The sequence below is a fragment of the Thermobia domestica genome, chromosome 3 (assembly GCF_964235325.1).
Source record: "Thermobia domestica chromosome 3, izTheDome1.hap1.1, whole genome shotgun sequence".
NCBI lineage: Eukaryota > Metazoa > Arthropoda > Insecta > Zygentoma > Lepismatidae > Thermobia > Thermobia domestica.
The window spans coordinates 324,247,371-324,274,677 of record NC_137456.1 but is presented as its reverse complement, the minus strand read 5'-3'; the positions used below and the strand labels follow the sequence as shown (position 1 = coordinate 324,274,677).

The window sequence follows — 27,307 nt, the reverse complement described above, 5'->3', positions numbered from 1 at the left end:
AGCAACAGTGGGCAAAGAGTCGGCAATTTTGAACAAGTAGATCGTCGTGCCGCCGCGGAAGGGTGCCGGCTGGCTACCGGCAGCCTGCCACCGTCGACGGCAGCAATCCCTCTTGCCGGCATCCTGATGGAGTTAAGAACAAATAGTAAAGAAGCTAGGTCTGTCTACCTGTTTGATAACAATGAGAAATGATATGAAATACAGTGAGTAGATCAGTACGGGACTGCATACCTATTTTTGGGCCACCTTGTATATTTGATAGAAATTTTCATAATTTCTACTAGAAGCTATATTGGAAGATAAGACTTCCGAAGATTTTTTTTTTCCTAGAACCAAGAAAACACAAATGTGTGGAGGTTTGGTAGCCAACTAATTTATTTAATTTTTACCAAAAGAAGTGGAAATAAGTAGTTGGCTTATCCTTAATATTAATACGAAGAATAGGTACTGAGAGCGAAAAGAAGTTGGCAGATCTCGCCTGTCACCACGGAGTAGCATGAAGATTATTGTTTCCGCATATTGCGTTCACTGTTCACACTCACACATTAGAAAAGGTTTATAAAAGCCTTGCTCTCTACGCAAGCTTTTCGCAAGTTTTGGAAGAATGTAGCGATTTTTTAAACGAAAGCGTTCCTTCAACGACAAAGAAAAGCGAGCCTGTAATTTCGATCCACAAACCATGCTCCTTTCAAAACTTATTGCTTTGTTGCTGTCTCTTACGTATTGAAAATTCAAATGCAGACATCTGAAGCAGGCCCGTAGTTACGGGGGGGCTAGGGCGGCCTCAGCCCCCCCTAAATTTTTTGCAGCCCCCCTAACTAAAATCATAGTTCGAATTAACGGGGGATGCCGGGGAAATTTCCCTTCGGTAAAAATTTATGTCCGGTTCGTATCACAGAAGTAACATAAATTTTCGCCTTCTACATTTACAGCAACAATACATAAGCATCCCCCTCTCGTTCGAAAGTTTAATTCGAACACTGACTGAAATGTTGGAAGAAATTGTATTTCCAACAGCATCCCTCAACAAGGGGTCACAACTGTTTCGCTCTAAATCACACAGGTGTATGGGTGTATATTGGACATGGAGAGAGAGAGGAGTGGGGGATTTTGACTACGTTTTATGTCACGTGATAAAGGAGTAAGAAAAGTTTCCTTTTCTGAATTGTATTTACTCTTGTGTTGTGAGTTGAACATGGTTGTAATTAAAAGTTGGTCGATGCTGGTTTCTGAAGATGCACCGAAGTTCACTTGAAGAATGAGAATTGTAGTGTAGCAGCAACTTGACTATTTGTTAAATAACTTAGAATAATATATCTTTAAACTAAAGATAAGTTCGATTCACTTAATCTTTATCGGGGGTAAATAATTAGATACTTATATTAAAATAATTTAATAATTGTTGCCAATTTTTGGTGCCAGAATCAAATGTTAAAGCAGATCATTAGACGTAAGCCTAATCATGCAAAGTTACTATTTTGTAAATGAATACCTTGCAATCTTCTGGTATGTAAACAAAGAATGCAGCGGACTAAACGGAGGTAGTAGTTGCACTTATAGGAAAAACAGAATGTTCAATTAAAAATTGAACCTTATTAGATGATAATATGTATAATGCTTTATAAATTTGAAATTTCACCTTTGACTTAAAACAGGGTGCGTTGGGGAGTTTAGCGTCTCTCTTCAGCAGGGAGGCTATAAAGAAACGGGACCTATAGCTTAAAGTAACATCCAAATCACTATCGGTTTGAATCCGAGGACTCCCAGTACGGTTTGAACCCGAAACCAGACGCGCCGAAGGCGAGCGCTGTACCCATGAGGCTACGGGGTAGCCCACAAAAGTAACAATTTGTTAATGTAGTTTCATTTTGAAGAAGAGATATCTTCAATAGAAATAAGTAAATAGCTCTTTAAATAATTAGTTCTAAACTTAAACATTTTAGTACCTACGGGAGCAACTGATCTCGAATTCTTATTTGTACAATGTAAAGAAGAATTTCATGTATACTTTGATATGAATTGTACTATACAAAGAAAATTTAATGAACTGTTACTTCTCTTATCAATTTCGTTTCGAGAAAGAAGGTAACTGCGCTAGAACAGGGAACTTTTTTGGAGTTATTTCTTATTTGAATGCTCGAGTACCAGATTATAACAGATTATTTTTACTTAAACATGACTTTAGTAGCAATCATTCTAAATGATTGTTGATAGTATGTTCCAAAGAGTCTAGAACAGTGGTTCTTAAACTGGAGTTCGCGGACCCCAGGGGTCCGCGTGACCTGGCTACGGGGTCCACGACGTCTAAAAATTGAAATGTGTTGTGATAAAATGGAACTCATAGCTGTTATGCAAAAAGTATTTTTTCAGTTACTAAAAAGAAAGCAATTAGAAATTATACGTTTGTAAATTTGAATATTTTCTTTACTAAATTTCTGCCCTGAAGCCGGTCAACCTTTATATAGAACTACTTCAGGTGAGAGGAATTCCTTCTTTGTTAGGGCATTTTTTCAAAAGAAGTTGTACATTAACTGCACCGTGCCGATCTTGTTTTGCTGAGTTACAAGGACATCACCAGAAACCTCGATCTGGACACAATTGTTTTAAGATTGGCAGCATCCAAAACAAGGAGACTTATACTGTGATAGTGTTGTTAGTGATTGTTCAAATGTACAACTTGTTTCTATTATAGTGTGCCAACATGAGGAGTGTATATATGAGTGTTGTGTTTGTGTTTCCTAATCTTATGAAATTTATAAATTTGTAGATAGCAAAAACCCATAAACATATCATTATTTCTTTCGAACATCACCATAAAAAAAAAAAAAGATCAAAAAATGTTTAGAAGTACAAGTGTAAAGAAAGCGCGTGATATTTAAAGAAATATAAAGTTTCATATCTAAGGAGATGTAAATAATAATACAGGTAAAATGTTAATTTCACTTTTCCAATATGCATAAATTTGTTTAGGCCACATGTATTTCAAAATATTGATTTAAGATTCTGAGACCCTTCTCTGTAGAATCTCTTTGAAGATAGTATTAAATCTCATTACTCTCTAGATGTTTTCAAGTTTCACAAATATTTTTTCAGTCATCAAAAATTAAAAAACGTATTTCCTGTACTAATTCTTTGGAAATTTTAATGATTGGTTCGTTCGGCCAACTATTTTTTTAACAAATACTTTTTTTATTTCCTTGAAGATGAGAAAACGGAAGAAATATTTTGTTGCCATAACAAATAAAATAAAAAGGAGACACATAGTATTCTAGCTTTCAGGTACAGCTGTACTAACGCTATAGGGGAAAATTTTAATAATAATTCCTTCATGCTGTAGTTTTAGTTTTAAGAGCATAAGAAATTATTCATCATCACACACAGAGACAGACATTTTATATATATATTGTATAATGTCTGCGTCTCTCTCTGTGTGTGCCCACCCTAATTTACATTTAGCCCCCCCTAAATTTGGAGGCTGGCTACGGGCCTGATCTGAAGTATTTATTATCTATGGTAAACAACAAAATTGATCTACAATGAGTTATAACTCTGTTTATTTTTTTTATTAAAATCTACTTTTGTTTTAAAAGAAAGAATATCTTGGCTGCTGCCAGTAAGGAGGGTATGCCTGCTCTCTGGAACAGCCTAGTATTTTCGAATGTTTCCGAGATAGATCTGGGATGAAACTGTAGATAATGTAGTGCCAGTTGTGTTTTCAGTGCTAGATGAATAAAGGTGTTCTCCTGAAGGAACACAATTCCCTTTTTTTAGTTTTCCACAGCAATGCATTTTAGTTTGTCTTTCTGTTTTGTGAGTAATGCAGAGTTATATTATTAATTAAGTATCTGACTCTTGGGCAGGTAATTTATGAGTAAAACTCCATTCCTATCCTAGAAGGATGTTACAAACTTTCTCAGCCAACTACTGACTCTTATTAGTATGTTAGTAAGCATACTAACAAGATGTAAGCATTAATTATGTTAGTAAGTAGAGACTTTTACAAAAAGTAATCCACAGGTGTTAAGGGAGCATAGGAGAGAGAAACCAATCAGCCAATAACAATATGAAAAAAACGCCCTCTCCTGAAAAAATCATAACTGGCAGTACTGAAAACCAATTTCGAAAATATGATTTAGATACCTGCTATAACCTGTCTCCTGCTCATTCCGAAGTTCACGTATTTCTCATCCGGTTACCTCGTAGGAGATGTGCCATATACTGCCGTACATATGATAAGTACATTTATGTCCAAAATGACTGTCGCAAGTGTCTTCTTCTAAGAATATAATTTGATAATGATTTTGCATGGTACTTTAATATTTATACTATGTGTTTAATCGGGAAATGTACATTTTTGGTAAATTTCATAGGAAAAGAATTATAAATACGAAAATTAGAAGGAGTAAAACAAACTGTTGCTAAATGGACAAGAAAGTTTTATTTTCGTTTTATTGTTATTATTTACTGCTCTGTTCACGTGAAATTTGCCAGATACATGTATTTGCCGATTATATACATACTAACACTATAAGAAATACCGGGCGAATTTGTTATCAAATTATATTCCTACAAAACCATATTTATAGACATGTGACAATCATTTTGTACATGAGTGTACATACAGTACCAAGCACAAAATAATTAAGAAATCCAAAGACATGTGAGGATTATAGATGCAGCAAAAATTTTTTGCTTCGTATTCTGTACAGAAGGTTATATGGAAGAATAAATGAAAACGGTTTAGGGGAAACAGTTCGAATTCAGGAGAGGTTTGAGGACATGAGGTGCAATTGGATTATTAAAAGTGTTCGGTAAAAAGTTTATTGAAAAGGGGGGAAAAGGTGTATATGGTATTTATTGATCTAAAAAAGGCTTTTGACCGCGCGAATTGAGAAATTGTTGTTGGAAATTTTAAAGAAGGCCGAGTTGGAATGGAAAGATCGAAGGTTCATAAGAAACTTATATATAAACCAACAAGTAAGTATTAGAATACGGGACGAAATGACAGAGGAGAATGCACGAAATAACAGAGGAGAATGCACGAAATGACAGAGGAGAATGCAGTTGGAAGGAGAGAACGACAGAGATGTTTTCTATCGCAGTTAAAAAGATCCTACAAAATAAAGACGCCATTTCAGTAGGAAATAGACTGATTAGGTGTACACTGATGATATGGCGCTTGTCGCAGAATCTGAAGAGAATATCAATAAAATGTTAGAAAACTTTAGAAAGAGCTTGAAGAATATGGGATGAGAATAAACGTTAGAAAGACAAAGGCCATGGTTATTGGAAGGAAAAGGTCGGTGTCAAATATAGAAGGGGAGAAAATAGAACAGGTGACCCAGGTTTCCGATACTTGTGTAGTATTATTAGTAATGATATGAAATGTGAACGTGAAATACAAGCAAAGATATGAATGGTGAAAGATGCCTTTAACAGAGGAAAATACTATTTTGTGGGACTTGAATAAAGAATTGAGAAAATGGCTCATAAAATGCTTCGTGTGGAGTATTGTACTGTATGGGTCAGAAACCTGAACATTACGCAACAATGACTAAAAAAGACTCGAAATGTGGATGTGGAGAAGAATGGAGAGATTTAGCTTGGTCGAAGGAAAAACGAATGCGATCTTAGAAATGGTGGGGAAAATAACAATTTTAAATACAATTTTAAATATTATTAACAAGAGGAAGAGAAACTGGTTGGGACATTGGCTAAGAAGGAACTGTAAGGGACATGCTAGAGGATATGGTGGCAGGAAAGAGAGGGAGAGGTGAAGGAGACTACAATTAATGGACGATATTAAAACAGCCTATACTCTCCGTGAAGACGAAGATGTTAACGAAGACCGTGGAGCATGACAGCTTCTCATTTGCGGCAAATGACCTGCCAATAATGGCAGATTACCTATGATTATGATTATAATGATGTAACTTCGCTCCGATTTCTTCGAAATACATTATATGGTGCTAATGGTATCTGTCGCTAAGATACTTCAGCTTTATATTGCCGTCCGTCTTGGTTGCGCTGGTAATGTGGTAGAGGGTTCCTAAATTTGGATATTTTTTGATTATGCATTAGCAAAATAGACAATGATATGCAAACAGAAGCCGACACAACGGATATAGATGCTTTAATTCAGAATTATACGAAAAACCTGAAAGTAGAAGAGAAGGTGGTGGAAGAAGAGAAATGTAGCATTAAGTTGGAAGGAGAGTATAGGCTAAAGACTTATCAAGATTATGTCAAAAGTTCAAAGACACTGCAACGTTTGTTTTACATCAAAATGACACTGACATGATTACTGTGGTTTCTCAGGATAAAGTCTCTGTGGAAAGTCGAACAGACAAGCAGTGGTGTGTACAGATTATTGGGAAAATTAAGTGCATACATCGTTTTTTTCCTGTTCATTATAAGTTTTGCGTGTATTAATTCATAATACACCCTCCATTCCAAAAGAAACCGAACGTTTTAAAAAAACAAAAAAGCAATGTACATTTTGGAACAAATCATTTTTATTAATCAATGTATTCCCCTTCTGCATCGATACACATATTTGCACGGTCCAACAAGTTGTCAAACGACTTCTCCATGTCCTTTATTGGAATGGTCTTTAGGACGGCGGTCGTCGCCTTCTCAATAGCATCAATCTGTGCGTGCCACTTTCCTTTCATCGCCAAATGCAGTTTCGGGAACAGATAGAAATCGCACGGAGCGAGATCTGGTGAATAGGGCGGATGATGCAACCGAATAATGTGATTTTTGACCAAAAATTCAGTTACAAGTCGCGAACTATGTGATGGTGCATTATCGTCCAAAAGAGTGCAACTGCCGATTTCGCGATATTCGGGCCGAATACGACGAATTCTTGCCAGCAAACGCTTCATGACGCCCAAGTAAAACTCTCCAGTGACTGTCTGGCCGGGCTGAACAAATTCTTTGTGGATAATTCCTTTTGAATCGTAAAAACAAATCAGCATCACCTTAATTTTTGCCTTCACCAAGCGACTTTTTTTGGGTGTTCCTTCATCCGGCGCTCTCCATTCAGCACTTTGCCGCTTTGTTTCGGGCTCATATTCAAAACACCACGTCTCGTCATCAGTTACAATCGATTTCAAGAAGTTTCGATCCTGCCGAGCACTTTTAACGATGTCTTTGCAATGCGCAATTCGATCAACTTTTAGGTCTTCGGTGAGTTTGTGTGGTACAAACCGCGAATTAACCTTCTTAAGGCCCAAAACTTCGGTCAAAATGCGGTATGCGGTTGTTTGAGGAATGCCTAATTCCATTTCAATAACTTTCACCGACGATTTTTTGTTATGTTTGATAAATTCACGCACTTTTTCGATGTTTTCTTCCGATAATCCGGTTCTGGGACGGCCTGATCTTTCGTCGTCATCCAGCGTCTCTCTACCCGATTTGAATCGCCTGAACCACTCGTAAACTTGCGTACGGGATAGACACTCATCACCATATGCATTTTGTAGCATTTGGTGCGTTTCACTAAAAGTTTTACCCAGTTTAACACAAAACTCAATTGCAGCTCGTTGTTTGAAACTCATTTTCCGACCGATGTACACAACACACTGACAGTTGAAACGCAATAACTTTGTTGCCGTGCATCCAAATGTCATGACATTTATACCAGTTGTCAATGAGGGACTACGCCATCTACCGGTAAAATATTACAACAGATGGCACTAGTGGTACTATTTGTTTTCAAAAGTTCGGTTTCTTTTGGAATGGAGGGTGTAGAAATGAATACTGTAAATTGGCTTAGGTACGTACAGCACCTTCTTTTAACACAGTATGTACATCATATGCACGCACTTTTTTTCCATGGGTTAATCTTCGTTAACTGGAAACCTATCCTTAAGGGAAATTTTTGCAAGTCCCGTTCGATTCCGCTAAATACATGTTTTACTGTATTTGAAATTAACGAAAAAATTAAAGGGCTTGAAAACTAGGCGAGATTTATTTTAATATTATCCTGCCATCTGCACCTAAGTGTTCCTAATGGTCGTTTTCCGATTAGTCTTCCAGTTAAGACTTTGAAAGCGTTCCTACTTTCTTCCTGGTTACATGACCTGCCCGCCTGAGCCTCCTAAATTTGATGAACAATGTTTGGTAAAACGTATAAATTATGTAGTTCCTCGTTATGAATTTTCTGCCATCTCCAGTTCCCGTTTCTCATTTACCCGTATATTTGTCTCAGGATCTTGTTCTCAAATACTTTCAGTCTATGTTCTTCCCTCAGAGTAAGCAAGCGTGTTTCGCAACTATACAGAACAACAGGCACGATTATCGTTTTATATATTTTAAGCTTCAAATTTCTCGACAGAATTCGCGACGACAAGAAATTTTGAACTGAATGATAACAAGAATTTCCTGCTTTTAGTCGACATTTAATTTTTTCGTGAATATGGTTTTCGTTTGTTAATATTGATCCTAGATGTTTGAAAGGATCCACTTTGTCAAAGGTATTATTTGATACTTTAACGCATCCATAATATGCAGTATTACCATCCCGGTGAATTTCCATGTATTCAGTTTTCTCTGCATTTACTTCTATACCCATGTCCCTACGAACATTTAATAAGATCTTTGCATTTCATTCTATTGTTCTCCTATCATCCCCTATTGAATTTATATCATCAGCGTACGCCATAATCTGGTAAATACCATTCAACTCTAAGCTCTGGATACTATCTTTGATTTTCCTTATAGCGTATTCCAGGATAACGTTGAAAAACACAGTATTAAGTAATTCCAAAATATTTTATAGCAAAAGAAAGTACTTACTTCCTCTGGACACACTATTTGCAATAGTTCGCTAATTTGTCGCATGGTTTCCATACGGTTAAGCATGGAAACCCCTTGTGTTTCTTCCACATTTCTTTCTTCTCTTGCTTCTTGGTCTTCAGAGTCTACGTGCTGTACTATCAGAACGTCAACAGTTTCGTCAGTTCCTCTTATGGGAGCTCTTACGAACATCCACCTGTTATTACCTAAGAGAGCAGGTTTTAATTAGTCCTAAGTTTTTAACTATAACAAACTACTAGTTGTGTACTATTACCTTACATTGTCATCTCAATGAGTCAATGAGTATCCGGAGTCAATGAGTCAATGAGTCAATGAAACAGTCAATAAGTATCCGGAATGTAGTTGTAATTTTGGCAGTTGTGATGCAATCACAACGAAACTTGTACACTACAACCCTTAAGGTCCCTATTTATGAATTTGGCAACTATGAACACGTTTGTGCGAGTAGTGTAGCTGAACGGAAGAGGGCGTGGGGATCAGTTAGCGTAATGTTGCAGTTTCAACAACATATACAAATCAAGGTCATGTGCGAATTGGGGAAAATCACGACCCGCTCGGGAGAGTAATACTCCCAGAAGTACGTTTTTCCGCGCGCTACTCTAGCCAGCTGTTTTACGCGCTATCCTACCCAGTTGTTTTAAGTTGGTCAAAAAATTTATATCATGAAGTACAAGGGGAACAAAACGAGCCCTATATCATGGAGTACAAGGGCATAAGTACTACAACTACTTATCTGCACAAAAATAAATAAATCACTTTTTTAAGTATTATTTTCATATTATTTTAATTTAATAAATGTTATAAAAAAATGTTAAAAAAAACTTTCCTCGGGCCGGGTTTGAACTCGCTCCAAAAGAGACTTTTATTACTAGCATTTGGCGCTAGCCCACTTGGCCACGAAGGCCGACAGCAGCAAATGTTTGATTTCAGCTATTTTAATGCAACGTGACAAGAAGTGGATAACGCCAACCAATCAGAACTGTGTTTCTCGTTTCTACTTCCGGGAGCATTACTCTCCCGAGCTAGTCCTGGAAAATCTGCTTCAGAGACTTTGATAGGTCTAAGAACAGTGTAGCACTAACGGATTCTTGACTCTTCCCAAAGCTAAAGATAGACCTCACAGATATCCTTGAAAGGTCAAAACCAACACAATGGCTGAACTTCGGAAGATATCCCCCCCCAAAAAAAAAAGGCTTTCGTCAGTGTTTCGAGCATTGGCAAGAGCGGTGTTGCAAGTGCATTGTGTTCCGAAGGTGTCTACTTTAAAGGCGATTAAGTATATATGTTCTTATATTATTATAATCTACGACAAAATTCCGAGACCATTTTGACTGCCCCTCGTATATATCATGAATTCAATGATTTTTCGATGCATTTTTAATTTCAACAGTATTATTAGTGTCTGACGGGGGGAAAAGTTCAAAGTCAAGACATATGACCAACCGACAGATCTCATTAAGCTAAACTAAATTATATGCATAAGTATTAATAATTATGCGTAGTTTGCTATAAAAAAAATATACTTACTTTGTCAACTTAAAAAACTGATGATATACAATTACCACGCTTCTTATTGAAATAAAACTGATACTGAAGTATGCATTAACTAATGTCTTCATCCCGACAATAACAAGATAACAGTACGTAAGGTAAGTAATAGACAATGTACCAGTACTACCGTACCAATGGACAGTACACCAATAATGAGTACTTTGGACTTTTTGTCTCTAATTTCAGAAAAAGTATCGGAACTACCTACCGCCAAAAATATGTGTACATATAACAGATTTATACTCCAATTCTATTAAATTAAGAGTATCCTATATTTCCTCCGTCTCTGACAGATTGTATCAGCAATTAGTGCTCCTTGAGCGCTATGCTCTCCGAATAATCTATTATGTTCTTCTTTCAAGTCCCACATTCATCCCATACGATCAGAAAGGATTTTACTCACCCTATACCATCAGAATAAATTCCGGAAAGGTGCACAAACTCACGTCACGTCACAGTACACTTGACTCAGTGTCATATTCTGGTAATTATGATGACCATGTTTCAAAGTGTATAATTACCACAACCGTATATAATGTTTTTCATATTATCGTTTATATCTTTATGTTGCACTCCACAATTAGCCTTTGATCATGGCGGTTACATTAGTTTCCATATTTGTCATTGACACAAACTCTTATTGGATCAAAAGATCCAATAATCAAACAATTTATTGTAGGCCTTATATCTTGAGAACTACACATAATGTAGCCAAATCCAAACCATCAGTCAACTCAATATGATGTGCTTGTTCCGTATAAAATACGAAAACTTGATTTAGGGGTCGTTCAAAAATTTCGTGGCCCCTGATCCAATTATCCCAAAAAATCCAATATATTTCAATCAAAAATTTTCTTGTAGGCCTTATATCTGGACAGTGGCGTATTTAGGGGGGTGGCTTCCGGGTTTAAGCCCTCCCCGAAATCTTACTTAGTATAGTAAAGTAAATGAAATATCTTGCAGAAATTTCACATTTCCAGGCAAAGCCCCCCACGAAAGTTAGCAAACCCCCTCCCGAAACAAAATCGTAAATACGCCACTGTGTCTGGAGAACTACATATAGTGTAACCAAACCCGAACTATCAGTTAACTCAGTATGATGTGCTTATTCCGTAGAAAATACGAAAATACAAAGACTCGATTTAGGGGCCGTTCAAAAATTTTGTGGCCCCTAATCCTAAAACTAATTAGTGGCAAAGACCATCATCTTTTGAACCTCTTTTTTGTTTGTTTATTTTTTTAAATTCTTTATTTTATTTTAATTAAGTAATGCCAAGCAAAGAAACAGCGTATAAACTGTTTTCATCAACCTTGACTATAGTTTGCTGAGATAACCATCCATTATGTCGTTAATTTTCTCACATATGTTATAGTGTCATTGATATCACATTGTTTTAACCTAATTTAACAAAATGAGAAATAAATAGATATAGATTAAACAACAAGAAAAATAAAATATAAATAAATAAATTTGCAGTCTAAAATTGTATAGTACTTTTTTGCACCTTTTTCCATGAGCTTTTTTATTTTTTTATTTTTTATTTATTTCTTTTAGTATTCGTCTGTTTATGCACCGTAAGCTATACCTTCTCAAAATTTTTTGTGTTGGGAGAGGGGTTGTTACTCCAATTCTTGTTAATATTAACTCACCTAGACATATACATTTATAGACCGTTTGCTGGATTGGATTCTATGATCTTAAGTAAACAATAAATAAAAACTAAGTAAATTTCCAAGAAGTCAATAAATATAGTACCTATTCTATTCAATTTCATTTAAAAAAGAAAAAACTTTGAATCAAGATTTATAGATTCGTTGTTGCTGTTTACTCAGACTTGAGAATCTCTTTGTGCCACCGATGCTATATGAGACGTGGGCCCACAGTTTAAGGTGAAATTTGAATCATTGTAATGCATTCAATGCCCTCCCACAGGAATCGAACCCGCGACCATGTAAATCAATGGTGTGCACGCTGGTCACTAGACCGCTGAAAAGGGCTTTACAGAATCGTAATCTCTGTTATTATCATATTAAAGTGCACTTAAAATATTAATGATATAATTTATGTTATAATTTCTAATAACATTTTTATATAGTTTGCAGCACTCTACCTAAAATAGAACTATTCAAATCATTATTATATGTTATTCCTTATCTTGTTTATAACCCTGGGAACTTTTAATAAATGTTTTGAACCGAACTGCTTTAAATGTTTTCTACTGGTATCCAGTGGTCGAAGTGAGACGGTATGCGGTGGTATGCCATACCACCTCTGGTTTTTCAGTGATCAAGATATACTGCCACTAGGAAATGAATGCTAATGTACCTTTAATAAATCCATTATTATACACAGTAATTGACGAATTGCTTTGCACGTCAAAGATTTTATTTCTTATGCAGAAGTGATTTCTGAGTTGGCAACCCCACCATTATTGTTATATTTTTCCTATCTTTTGTTTCTAAAATCGGGTGTCTACAAAGAAGTTCACCCCTTGCACTTACAAAAGAACTCGTGTTGGTTGTGTTGGTTCCAGATAATGATCACAAGATCGAAAAAATCAGTCATAGCTCCAATCTAAACAAAAGGCAATACATTGAGGTGATTCGTTTAAACTGATATTAGAAAGTATTGTTATGAGTTCGCCGGGACATCTCCTGTGTCTATCTGAGTCCGGTATTTACGAGAAAAATGTAGTTTATGCAATGAAAAGATCTGTTATTTTGCTTAAGTGTTCGGTTATTTTCTGATGTAACAAGAATATTCAATTGATCATTAAAATGTATTTTTGTGTCTTTCTAATAATTGGATAACAACATTCCGGGGATCTGGAATATCTCAGACAAGTAGGGAATCTGGGAGTTTACCACAGGGAAATTGTTTAAAAATTGTTAATGTTTTAAAAAAAAATCGGTTTTAGAGCATTTTTGTGTATATCTCTCCGTGTATAATATAACAGAAGCGTTTTTTTTTTATTATTATTATTATTTGCATAACGTTGGGGCGGGACCAAAGCCTCTCCATGTCCCACCAGTAACTACGAAAAGTTCTCCCATGGTTTTGAGTCATTATGTAAATAGAAATGCAATCTTTTAGGCAATATACCATCATTGTACTTCAAAACTAGATAGCCGATATGTCGAGTCAAAATAGTAATAAAACATATCGCCTCTGCTTTTTTCGCACTTGGAACAATGCTGGTATCTCTACAACAACTCCTACTACTATTATCAGGTAATAATAATAATAATAATAATAATAATAATAATAATAATAATAATAATAATAATAATAATAATAATAATAATAATAATAATCTGAAAATTCATTGTCGATTTAATAGATTTAGATAGGAATTCATACGTTCATACCCTTAGTGGCTGACAGAAATTAGAAATATGCCTACTCGGTGTCAACAGATGTTTCTGAATAACGGTGTTTGTCAGCAGGCGAATATGACAACACGAGCCTAAAACAGCTGCGGCCATTTCATGAATCACGGGAAGTGCATCACGTACCAAGCTGTCTTTTTTTTTTAAATCACAGTCAAACTGCTAACTTGTAGCTAATTCTCAATATTTCAGCGGATTTAGACACAGCACACACATCAATATGTTTCGTAGCAATCTTGTTTCTAATTTGTTATTTGGAAAGTGAATGCCAAAAAACATGGACTTTGCTTCGACTTCAAAATGACGCGTGGAGTCTTTCCACAAACATGGCCGACCTTTCTCTCTTGTAGAACATTCACAGATAGCAAGTGTCAGTTCTTAATCAACGCATACATTATTTCCTACACAGTTTTATAAATGTAATAACTATTAAACGATGTTCACATACATTTAAAAAGTTGTTCAGTGGGAAAGAAATACTATTGATAAACTATAGCATAAGAATATTCATTTTGTTCCATCCACTTATCCGCCATAATAACATCCTTGATCACCGATTGTACCAGTGAAAAAAAATATACGCATGCAATCTCAGACATTATAAAGAGACAGTAAATAATAAGATTTATTATAGGACTACCCTGAAACAATAATTTAATCATATTTATTTCATTACCCCGATCAGCATAGCCAGTCAGCTTCATAGAACTAATAATTTCTAACATTACACAACTCAACAGGCCGACCGCCATATTGAAAGACACGAAAAAATGTTGTTTTTAAAAAATATCTTAATTTCGCCAATTTATCGACAAATAGCTCCGGAGTCATGCATTATCAGTGTAAATTGTAAATTGTGATACATGTAGAACAAAGTTAAAGATATGAAACAAAGTAAAATAACCGAAATTATACGTAATCCTAATATTAAAAATCGCTTATAGTACAACACGACAAAGCTCAATGTTAGGAGACAAATTTAATGCTCTACTGTAAGCTGGAAAAAGTTAGAAAAGTCTGAAATAAATTTCATGCAAGTTAAAATTAAACTTTATTTTGCATTGTTTTCGTGCAAAGAAATTACAAAATAATACAAATGTTATTTTGTTAATTTTTCTGTCATGTGTCAGTTTTGCACCAGAAGCCATTGCAACTTGTACCGGAGAAGTTATTTGCAATTAGCTACACACATCATATAATTAAATGTTATGTTAATATGTTAGAAACATTCTTCAAATCTTCACATGTTGAATTATATTGGATATCTTACCATCGTCAGCCATTCTCTTGCTAAAAGAAAACTTCTAGTACAGGTAAGTTAATTCAGAATAACCTACACGTTGTCCCCTTGCTATGAGCTAGAGTGGACTTTGCGCATCGCTGACTTCAGTGTTGCCAACAGTCAACCTTAGTGTTGCACTCTTAACTTCAGTGTTACCAACAGTTGAAGACATTTTCCTACTAGATCTATGACTTCAAACTACCAGAATACCACTAGAAAGCTTTAAAGACACTAATAATCTTACTAGACATGTACGTGAAAAGCAAACTTGTAAAATATTGTAATATTTTTTTTAGGGGTGTGGGGATTTCAATTACAGGTCAAACATCACGGTGCATCTATTGGCGTGACGCAAATAGGGGAAATCAAGTATACATTTCACTGACTGAAAGATCCAAAGTTTATGGTAGAGACTCACTTGTTGCAACATATACCGGAAACTTAATAGAGTGCTAAACACATTTCTTTTTTTAAAAAAATACAAGAATCAAAATGTGGGATATTTCCTTTTACTATTACATACATATCATTAATAATTCCCTTCATAATACTCGCATTGTCAGTACAACACCGTCCAGCTTCTTTAAATATAAATTGAATTTATCAGTTGTTTATTTTACAGCTGCCCCAATCTGAGGGCGTCATCATGCCAGAGTTAAGATAATTTCAGTTTTATTTTTTTCAAACAATTTTTCTGTTTCACCTAAATTTAACTATCAATTCCTAGAGTTGTCTGACACATTTCTTATTCTTCTATTTTTCTTAAAATAGAAAAAAAAGAAACACCAGGACTTCCTTCCATGCTGCACAGTACCAGAATAATAGCGGGGACTGTTAAGATCAAATTTTCGTTTTACTTCTGATGGGATTTTCAAGAAAAAAAACCTTTGAAATCTTTCAGTTTAACGTTCCAAGATTATGCCCTTTAGGCTACTGGAGACCCGATGATTAAGACAAGTCAGTGACGATGAAATATTTGGTAGAATGATAATGTGGAGGAAACTGGAGTATCCCGAGAAATCCTACAATGTTATCCACCACGAACTTAGCTGGCCGGGATCGAACTAGAGTCCATACGCAACCAGAATTAAGCGTTTGACTACTAAGCCGCTGTGTCCCCCACGGTTTTGAAGAGAATCTACTCGGTTTGCTTACATTAGTAATATGATGTCTCTAAGTAATGTTTAAATAGTTTCGATTTGTTTCGTCGAAAAGAGAAGAATCGAAATCTGTGGGCAAGGCTTTATCTATCAGTAAGTTTGATGTTGAAAGTCATAAGCTTTCAACCAAAAATAATTATCGTCTACCTGGATTTTCTCACTAGCCACAAACCTAAAAAGTTCTCCAGTAAGCAAGCATTCAAAACCACGTCGTGTATTAACATAAAACTGACACTGAGGAATGCTCTCATTAAACTTTAATATGACACTTGAAAAAAAAAAAAAGATGGGTAGTATGGTTAATGAGATGCAGCCTAAAATTATAATCAAATCTAAAACTTCTAAGGTCTTATCTTACATCAATCGAATCGTAACACCCACCTCAACAAAATGATTCAAGGTAATACTGTACACTGGGCCACGGAAATTCTTGATGTATCCTCGTCGCCATAAGTGCCTTTACATCGCAGTGACGGGTATGTGACCGCGCAGTACTCCAAGGAAGGGATGGTTGTATAAGAATTTGTGATTAATTTTGAAGAGTTTTTATTTTGACTAGGGAATTAACATAGGTGAAGGGAGTAAAGACACAGATTTGAAGCATCAGTTCACTGTTATTGAAGCATCAGTGCACGAAAAGATTCGTATTCTCAGTTTTTCTATTTATTGTTTTATATGTTAAGTTAAACACCACAATATGTATCACTGATATCGCAGATCGTATTAATTTTTAAAATCGTGTTTGTAACCTATTGTCAAAACATTCATCTCCAGACATGATGTAGAGAGAAGAGAAAGAGATACGTCATCTGTAATATATGTATATGTGATTCACTAAGTAACTGTAGAAATTAGTTAAAGGACACATAAGAGAGCGAAAAGGAGGTCTAGAAGTCTGAACATTTTAGAGACGTCCTAGATAGGTGAAAATATAGTTAAAAATTGCAAAGGGTATCATGTAATTTACCTTTCTTTTCTTATATTCTAGTATACTTTTTCTTTCACATCCAAACATCTCTATTCAGAATTATGAGATAAAGGTGAAGAGAGAAACATTTCCATTTCAAGAATTATATCAGGAAAAAAATCGTTTGACTCAGACTAGACTCGAACTCGCAAACCTTGAATCCATGGCTCAGCGCTCTACCGATTGAGCTAACAACTTCTGTTGGAAAAGCCTGATTTCTACAACTACCGGTTGCTGAATGGTGTGTATTAACCAAGTTTGCCGATATAATTGCTTCATATAGCTATTGCAATAATAATAATAATAATAATAATAATAATAATAATAATAATAATAATAATAATAATAATAATAATAATAATAATAATAATAATAATAATAATAATAAAGAAGAAGAAGAAGAAGAAGAACAGAATTTAAAAAGTCGCATATGTTAAAAGTTTGACGTGCAGAGTAAGTCCTAATGTGAGATTTTATTATTTATATATAATAAATGTAAGTGTGGTTTGTTCGTGCGTGCTACTCAAACTGCGCAACTCACTACCTAGTCCCATAAGGGTAGGTACAGTAGCCTTGCGTCCTCCAACCGTGAAGAATATTTGGGTTTGAGCCTATGCGTGTCCTAAGAGGAAGGAAGAGATTGAAAGAAAGAAAAGTGGTTTAGAAATTATGCAAACGTAGAATATCTCACGAGGTGAGGTGATATAGAGTTCAGCGTGTCTTTCAGCTACTACTCTATACAAGACGTGCATCTACGACTTAACGTGGAACCAGAACCACACGACTCCTGACGGGAATCGAAACCCGTATCACCTCTAGTTCTATTATGGGAGACACAGGAACATGTAAAAATACTCGAAAATGAACGATATTAATGTTAAATCCATAGCTTTTGAGTACATGAATTATGTATGATACCCTCTATATCGTTCACATCAAAGTTTAGCATTATCGGCATGGAGGTTTAATGGGAGGGGTGAAAATTAAAAATTCCTAATTGAAAGATATGAGTGTCTATTCAATAGCTTTTGGGGTCGCTGAAATGAATAATTACACTCCCGATACTATTAAAGCCCAAAGCTTTACTCTTTCGTTAGCAGGAAGTTTATTCATTTACTTAACTCAGGACACCTTAAAGTTAAGGATATGAAACTCGATGCATATATTTCTAATTCAAAATTATTATATACGTATTGTAGCTTAGACTTCTAAGGAGGGGAAGGGACAATTTACGCAATGATTTCCTTCACATTCGAATAAACTACTGCCCCATGATATTGCGAAAACTCATTTCAAGTGGTGTCATTGCTAATAGTTTTCCGTATTTGTTTATATCCCTACTCATTTATAACAGTACGGTATCTCATTTTTCCTGTGACGGGAGCAACACCTGAGCGAGCATTCAGTAAAGTAAATGCCATTAAAATCTATATTCATAGCACAGTGGTGCAAATAAAGTTGAGCTCTTTGGCAATCTTTTGCATGGGAAGCGAATAAAGCCACCACTTTGGAAAAGTAGCTAATGAATTTCTCTCCGAAAAATCTCACCCGCACATTTATTTTACAGGTGGTGGTTTATAGCTATACTTAAGTTTGTTGAGATTGCTCCAGTGAGGCGAGACACTGAAGTCATTCGTAATAAGGGGGGAAGGGACATGTAAAAGTAGTCAAATATGAACAATATTAGTATCGAAATCATAGTTTTCGTGGTCGCAGATGAATAGTGACGCTGTCGATGTTGCTTAGGTACACCTTGTCTCAAAAAGGTTGAGCGCATTCTTTATTGCTGTTTCGAGGCAAAAATTTTCTAAGTCCAACTTCGGGTATCTTCGGGAAAAAGTAAACCAGGTTCGAACCTCGAAGCCAACCTTTGCAATCGGGAAAAATCTTGCAGATGTGTTTTTCTTCTTTTAAATATAATAAGACTTGTTACCAATTATATATAAAAAAGCAACATTGATTGAAATACTTAATGATACAATATTTCGAAACTGTATTAATGCCAGCACATGCTTGTTTGTCATTTTGCTCTCCATACTTAATGGAATATTTAGATACGTAAACGAATCTTTCCATTTGTAAAAGAATGGTGAAAGTTAAGACATAAAACATTATTCTCTCCTGAGTACTAAAATAAGAGTCAAAGTAGAACAAAAACAGCGTTTGCAGTGGATATGAATGTAATTATTATCTTAAATACCGTTATATATCGCTAGAAGTACTATTCGTGGAGCGCTTGTGTTAGCTCAGTGGTACGCCGCTGGATTTCAAATCGTAAGGTCGAGGGTTCGCTTCCGATCTGAGTCAATGTTTTTTTTCATGAAATTCTTTTTTCCGCAATGCATGAAAAATTATATAAAATAATTACATTAAAATACGTCAGCTGTATATATATATAACATACAATCATTGCAGAACAAAGTGATTATTATGTTTAAAATATAACAGGTGATCACAGTACGTTGGTATTCTATGATATATGTGAATGTTAAATACAAATTAAGAAAATAATATCATTGCAATGAATAAATTATGTAGTGTATTTATTTGGAGCTATTTGTCATCGGAAGTTACTTCTGAATTTTCTCATTACAGCAAGTGATTTACGCTTTCTGAAGGGTAAAGAGACCATTCAGGTATAAACATAAATTATTATACAAACTCCAATCTTCGTTACAGACACAAAACTCCCGATCCCCAAAACTATGTAAACAGGAAATTTACGAATACGAAGTCATGTCTAAGAGACTTATTTATACTCGAGAAAGAAAGTAGAATAGGATTTCTTTCCAAAGGATTTCAGTTCAATAATCTGCAAGGCTTTTGTATATGGATGTGGTCCCTTTCTCTCCGCCAATATATATAAAGTAAAAGCGATCGATATTAGTGTCGAATCCATAGTTCTCGTTGTTGCAGAAATTAATAATTACAACTCCGAAAGCGTTAAAGTCCAAATTTAACTCTCATCGTAAAGCTCCTTTGTGGTTAAGCGTATAGCGTACACGCTTTCGGTGTGGGAGACCCAGATTCGGCCCCCAGCGAGAGCTCATGTAGTTCGCGTTAATTAGTAGGTCTACGTCTCATATAGCCTCACTGCTGACGGGACGTTAAACTCAAAATCAATTCAATTGGTTCAAAACCCATTATTATGGCGGGCGATAAAGGATGAAAAATAAAATGTCTCAAGTGATTGAGATTAGTGTGAAATCCATAGTTTGAGTTCGTGACACTGTTACAAACACAATATCATTTAATGCCACGTTTTGGTATGAGCGACTATGCCTCCTGGATTTTGAATTTACAGGAGCAACATCAAAAGCATTGCTCACACAGCTCTAAATGTTTTGATGTATGTATACGTGTATATTCCAGCGAAACTCCGGAATGTCTGGAGCAACTTTTACCTAACATGGGAGACATATTACTTTCAATCTAAGGAAAAAAATATTGTGGAATTCAGATACCTCAAGGGATTGAAGTTGGGAAGAGTGGCATGTAAAAATAGTGTAAAATGACTGATTGTAGAGTGTTATCCATTGTTTTCTCGGTCGTTGAGATGAGTAGTGAGGCACTCAATGGCATTATATCCAAATTCATCCTCATCTTTACAGGATGAGGGGCTTGGAGATATGATTAATAAAATGAAAACACATGAAAATTTTCATTCACAACATGAAAATTTTAGATGTCATGTTAGCAGTTATTACAGCAACATACTTCACACTACAACCTTTCCCTCACTCCTGTTGTTCGGCCATGTTGTTTTCAGGCGTTTACGTTTTTCTGAATATCTCAGCATTATTTGTTCTATCAAAATGAAAATTGCGGAATAAATCTCTATTTCAAATTTCCTTTAGAAATAAGAAGCTACTGAGTCATAATGTTATATGAATCACTTTTACTCTTCTAATAGAAACAAACCCTTGACCCCCAAGCGTTACCGGACCAAATGTTCTTTGGACGAAATGTGCTTTGAACTAAACATCCCTGGACGAAATGTCCTTTGGACCAATTCTCCTTTGGACGAAATGTCCTTTGGACCAATTGTATTTTAGACGAAATGTCATTTGGACGAATTGTCCTTTGGACCAAATGTCTTTGGATTAAATGTCTCTGGACGAAATGTTCTTTGGACGAAATATCTTTGGACTAAAAGGGTGGCCACCGGGTGGGCCAGTGTGAGTCACGGTGAGTGGTGTTTCGCAGTAGGTCACGTCCTTTTGACCCACGATCCACTGATCCACTCACAAATCTTGACCCATTTCACCCACTTACCAACCGACCCACTGACCCACTCCATCTTTGATTTTAACATGTCTTGTTTCATTTAAAAGACGAAACATACATCCACATAATTTTTTCATCGATTGCGAAGGTTGGCTTAATATCATAATTGTAATGGTAATTTGTTCTTAAGGTGAGAAATTGATATGATTAAAAAGCCCATCTAGACGTGGGTACAAATTACCTTCCAAAGTTATTAGAAACGCTTTCTCACCCCGAAAACTATGAATTCGACAAATATTTAAGTAATTTTTGAGATTTTATTTTTAGCTCTCCCAGGCCATCATCCTGTGAAGATGGGGATGAATTTGGATGTAACCTCCATTTGGAGCATCACTATCCATCTCAACGACCGAGAAAATTATGGATAAAACACTAAGATCAGTCGTTTTACATTATTTTTACATGTCACACCTCCCAACTTCCATAACTTCATACTACTACAATATTTTCTTCTTTGATTGAAAGTAATATGTCCCCCAAGTTTGGTAAAGGTTGTCCCAGACATTCCAGAACTACGCTCTCCTTATTAGATGTGCTGGGGGATCTTACTCTTACTGGAAGTTGAACTTAAACTTAAAGGTCATCAGAACTGCTCCCAATGAACTTGGCGACCACGAAAGATATGGGTTGTATACTAACATTGGTTATTTTCAATTATTTCTACATGTCAAATTTCACAAACTCCTTCATTGTGTTAATGAGGGCTTAACTTACATGGCATCTGAAGTTCCAATCTTTACCTAAGAGACCCCCAAAATTATAGATTCGACACTAATGTAGGTCTTTTTTTATAATTTTGATGTCAGTCCCTTTCATTCCTCCTAGGACAGCAAACGGATACTGCCACTGCTAGGACTAAATTTGGTCTTAAATGGCATTAAAATTTCTACCAATTAATTCAGCGAACAGTGCTGCATTTAGAAGCTCGGCGTCCCTACGCACTTTTGCTCTCGGCGCCCCCAATAACTACACATTTCTCCGTCCCTTGATCCCTAACTTACAAATAAAACTTAATTCGAATATGCTTAATTAGTGAATTTATTGCAGTTAAATACCACTCACTAGATGCTACAGCTACAATTACGTAACAAAAAATAAATGGTAAACATGTTCTGAATTATTTTCAGATTTCTTACGCTATCATTAAATATATTAGAATAGTAAAAGAGGACTGCTCATGAAATAGTATATTTGCTCTCGATTTTTTTAAATTTTTCATACGAAAAAATTAAAATTTTAAACTTTGCACTCTTCAAATATGTTACGGGCCTAGTTGGACTAATGGGAAATGCGGCACTGAAAACTTACGCTTCGACTCTAATATTGGTTGATTTCGATATTTTTTGTCGCTATGTAACCACCCTGGGTGCTAATGGGAGCTTAATTGGACTTGAATTGAAAGTAGAACTGTTTACCTAAGCGACCACGAAACTATGGATTCGATACTAATATCGATCCTTTTCTAGCATTTTTGATATATATCCCGACAGTACTCTTTTCCAGATTGTAAGAAATATGGTTAAAAGTGCTCTAGACATATCAGAATTATGTCGAAACACACACATACATCCACTTTCATATATATAAATACAGAGTGAGCGAGCGAGAAAGTGAGAGAGAGCGACCAAAGGCATCACCACTTCCACATTGCAAAAGCATATATCAGGTATTGAATTGAAAATCTATGTAAAGACCTTCTGCTGAGGCATGCTTCATAAGGACAATTCCAGTCTGCTCACGTGACCTTTGGGGTTCATGAATTTCTTGCGAGCGTTCCGACTTTGGATTCTCTGTTTATACCCTCTTTTTATGCCTCGGATAATTTTTCAAGAATATCAATGACATGCTGTAATACGAATGTTCAGAAGTAACCCCTATATGACAAATAGCTGCAAATAAATACACTACATAATTTATTTATTGAGATGATATTATTTTCTTAATTTGTATTTAACATTCACATTTATCATAGAATACCAACGTACTGTGAACACCTGTTATATTTTAAACATAATAATCACTATGTTCTGCAATGATTATATGTTATATATATACAACTAACGTATTTTAATGTAATTATTTTATATAATTTATCATGCATTGCAGAACATAGAATTTCATAAAAAAACATTGACTCAGATCGGAAGCGAACCCTCGACCTTACGATTTGAAATCCAGCGGCGTACCACTGAGCTAACACAAGCGCTCCACGAATAGTACTTCTAGCAATATATAACGGTATTTAAGATAATAATTACATTCATATCCACTGCAAACGCTGTTTTTGTTCTACTTTGACTCTTATTTTAGTACTCAGGAGAGAATAATGTTTTATGTCTTAACTTTCACCATTCTTTTACAAATGGAAAGATTCGTTTACGTATCTAAATATTCCATTAAGTATGGAGAGCAAAATGACAAACAAGCATGTGCTGGCATTAATACAGTTTCGAAATATTGTATCATTAAGTATTTCAATCAATGTTGCTTTTTTATATATAATTGGTAACAAGTCTTATTATATTTAAAAGAAGAAAAACACATCTGCAAGATTTTTCCCGATTGCAAAGGTTGGCTTCGAGGTTCGAACCTGGTTTACTTTTTCCCGAAGATACCCGAAGTTGGACTTAGAAAATTTTTGCCTCGAAACAGCAATAAAGAATGCGCTCAACCTTTTTGAGACAAGGTGTACCTAAGCAACATCGACAGCGTCACTATTCATCTGCGACCACGAAAACTATGATTTCGATACTAATATTGTTCATATTTGACTACTTTTACATGTCCCTTCCCCCCTTATTACGAATGACTTCAGTGTCTCGCCTCACTGGAGCAATCTCAACAAGCTTAAGTATAGCTATAAACCACCACCTGTAAAATAAATGTGCGGGTGAGATTTTTCGGAGAGAAATTCATTAGCTACTTTTCCAAAGTGGTGGCTTTATTCGCTTCCCATGCAAAAGATTGCCAAAGAGCTCAACTTTATTTGCACCACTGTGCTATGAATATAGATTTTAATGGCATTTACTTTACTGAATGCTCGCTCAGGTGTTGCTCCCGTCACAGGAAAAATGAGATACCGTACTGTTATAAATGAGTAGGGATATAAACAAATACGGAAAACTATTAGCAATGACACCACTTGAAATGAGTTTTCGCAATATCATGGGGCAGTAGTTTATTCGAATGTGAAGGAAATCATTGCGTAAATTGTCCCTTCCCCTCCTTAGAAGTCTAAGCTACAATACGTATATAATAATTTTGAATTAGAAATATATGCATCGAGTTTCATATCCTTAACTTTAAGGTGTCCTGAGTTAAGTAAATGAATAAACTTCCTGCTAACGAAAGAGTAAAGCTTTGGGCTTTAATAGTATCGGGAGTGTAATTATTCATTTCAGCGACCCCAAAAGCTATTGAATAGACACTCATATCTTTCAATTAGGAATTTTTAATTTTCACCCCTCCCATTAAACCTCCATGCCGATAATGCTAAACTTTGATGTGAACGATATAGAGGGTATCATACATAATTCATGTACTCAAAAGCTATGGATTTAACATTAATATCGTTCATTTTCGAGTATTTTTACATGTTCCTGTGTCTCCCATAATAGAACTAGAGGTGATACGGGTTTCGATTCCCGTCAGGAGTCGTGTGGTTCTGGTTCCACGTTAAGTCGTAGATGCACGTCTTGTATAGAGTAGTAGCTGAAAGACACGCTGAACTCTATATCACCTCACCTCGTGAGATATTCTACGTTTGCATAATTTCTAAACCACTTTTCTTTCTTTCAATCTCTTCCTTCCTCTTAGGACACGCATAGGCTCAAACCCAAATATTCTTCACGGTTGGAGGACGCAAGGCTACTGTACCTACCCTTATGGGACTAGGTAGTGAGTTGCGCAGTTTGAGTAGCACGCACGAACAAACCACGCTTACATTTATTATATATAAATAATAAAATCTCACATTAGGACTTACTCTGCACGTCAAACTTTTAACATATGCGACTTTTTAAATTCTGTTCTTCTTCTTCTTCTTCTTCTGCTTTATTATTATTATTATTATTATTATTATTATTATTATTATTATTATTATTATTATTATTATTATTATTGCAATAGCTATATGAAGCAATTATATCGGCAAACTTGGTTAATACACACCATTCAGCAACCGGTAGTTGTAGAAATCAGGCTTTTCCAACAGAAGTTGTTAGCTCAATCGGTAGAGCGCTGAGCCATGGATTCAAGGTTTGCGAGTTCGAGTCTAGTCTGAGTCAAACGATTTTTTTCCTGATATAATTCTTGAAATGGAAATGTTTCTCTCTTCACCTTTATCTCATAATTCTGAATAGAGATGTTTGGATGTGAAAGAAAAAGTATACTAGAATATAAGACAAGAAAGGTAAATTACATGATACCCTTTGCAATTTTTAACTATATTTTCACCTATCTAGGACGTCTCTAAAATGTTCAGACTTCTAGACCTCCTTTTCGCTCTCTTATGTGTCCTTTAACTAATTTCTACAGTTACTTAGTGAATCACATATACATATATTACAGATGACGTATCTCTTTCTCTTCTCTCTACATCATGTCTGGAGATGAATGTTTTGACAATAGGTTACAAACACGATTTTAAAAATTAATACGATCTGCGATATCAGTGATACATATTGTGGTGTTTAACTTAACATATAAAACAATAAATAGAAAAACTGAGAATACGAATCTTTTCGTGCACTGATGCTTCAATAACAGTGAACTGATGCTTCAAATCTGTGTCTCTACTCCCTTCACCTATGTTAATTCCCTAGTCAAAATAAAAACTCTTCAAAATTAATCACAAATTCTTATACAACCATCCCTTCCTTGGAGTACTGCGCGGTCACATACCCGTCACTGCGATGTAAAGGCACTTATGGCGACGAGGATACAAAGTCCGTAAGTTAGGCAACCCAACTAACGCCCGCTTCAAGATTAATTACGCCTGGTAGAGTAGCTAGGACAGCAGCATGAAGTATGCCCTACCTGTTAAAAGAACAAATCATAAAGGGTGCTTTTGTGCAAGAGTGAGGAGAAACGCTGGCTGACGAAATGACAAAAGGGAGTCTTTTGATACTTGTACTCACAGTAAACAGCACAATATCAGAAAAAATATATATACGGACACCAGAGGCGCCGATGAGAAGATAACAGTCAGGGGACTTAAATAATCTTATAATTAACTCAAATGAGGGATTATAAACAAGCTAACTCACCTCAAATGACTATACATATATGCGTATCAAATAATATACGGACAAATTACGTGGTATATGTAGTAGGTCATTTTTTAAGTAAACACAAAGCCTTACTCTGAGTTTTGAAACTATTAACAGTAGTCCTACCTGCAAATCAATTAAAGTATGGATCGATCATTCGAGGGAGGAGCCCAGCCTCCAATGAAAATTTTGGAGGTCTAACAGGGCCTGACCTCCTTGGTTCCGGCGCCACTGATTGATACGTAATACTGCTAAAGAACAACTTATCGAATTTCATTATTCGTTAAATGACTTTTGAGAATGCTAAAAATTGGTATGCAGTAATTTATTTGTAAAGATTAAAAATGCAAAATTCGATAACACTCAAACGAGTTGGAGAACTTATCCGTACTAAGCGTATTTCCCCTTAGGTTGCAAATATAACTGATGCTTCCTGATTTTTATAGTATTTCTGGAAATTTACACACTGAGACACAAGGAGAAAAGGGGAGAGTATAGTGTCAATTAACGACAATTTAAAAATGCACGAAATTAACGGATAATATCAAATACAGAACTATTAACAGAATTAACTCTG

General features: G+C 35.5%; 1 protein-coding gene across 3 annotated transcripts in view; it reads right to left on the bottom strand.

Annotated features, from left to right (window-relative positions):
- Positions 1 to 27,307, bottom strand: part of LOC145681183 (uncharacterized) — a 99,516-nt gene that overhangs the window by 25,176 nt on the left and 47,033 nt on the right. For 2 of the 3 annotated variants that reach the window (XM_081752662.1, XM_081752664.1), the window contains exons 1-2: positions 15,035 to 15,138; positions 8,803 to 9,008 (exon numbers count right to left, since the gene is read on the bottom strand). In XM_081752662.1, coding sequence (XP_081608788.1) covers positions 8,803 to 9,008; positions 15,035 to 15,047 — 219 coding nt within the window. In that variant the 5' untranslated portion in view covers positions 15,048 to 15,138. Of the gene's footprint in view, positions 1 to 8,802; positions 9,009 to 15,034; positions 15,139 to 27,307 lie in introns of those variants that run through there. The other variant, XM_081752663.1, reaches the window with a different exon arrangement.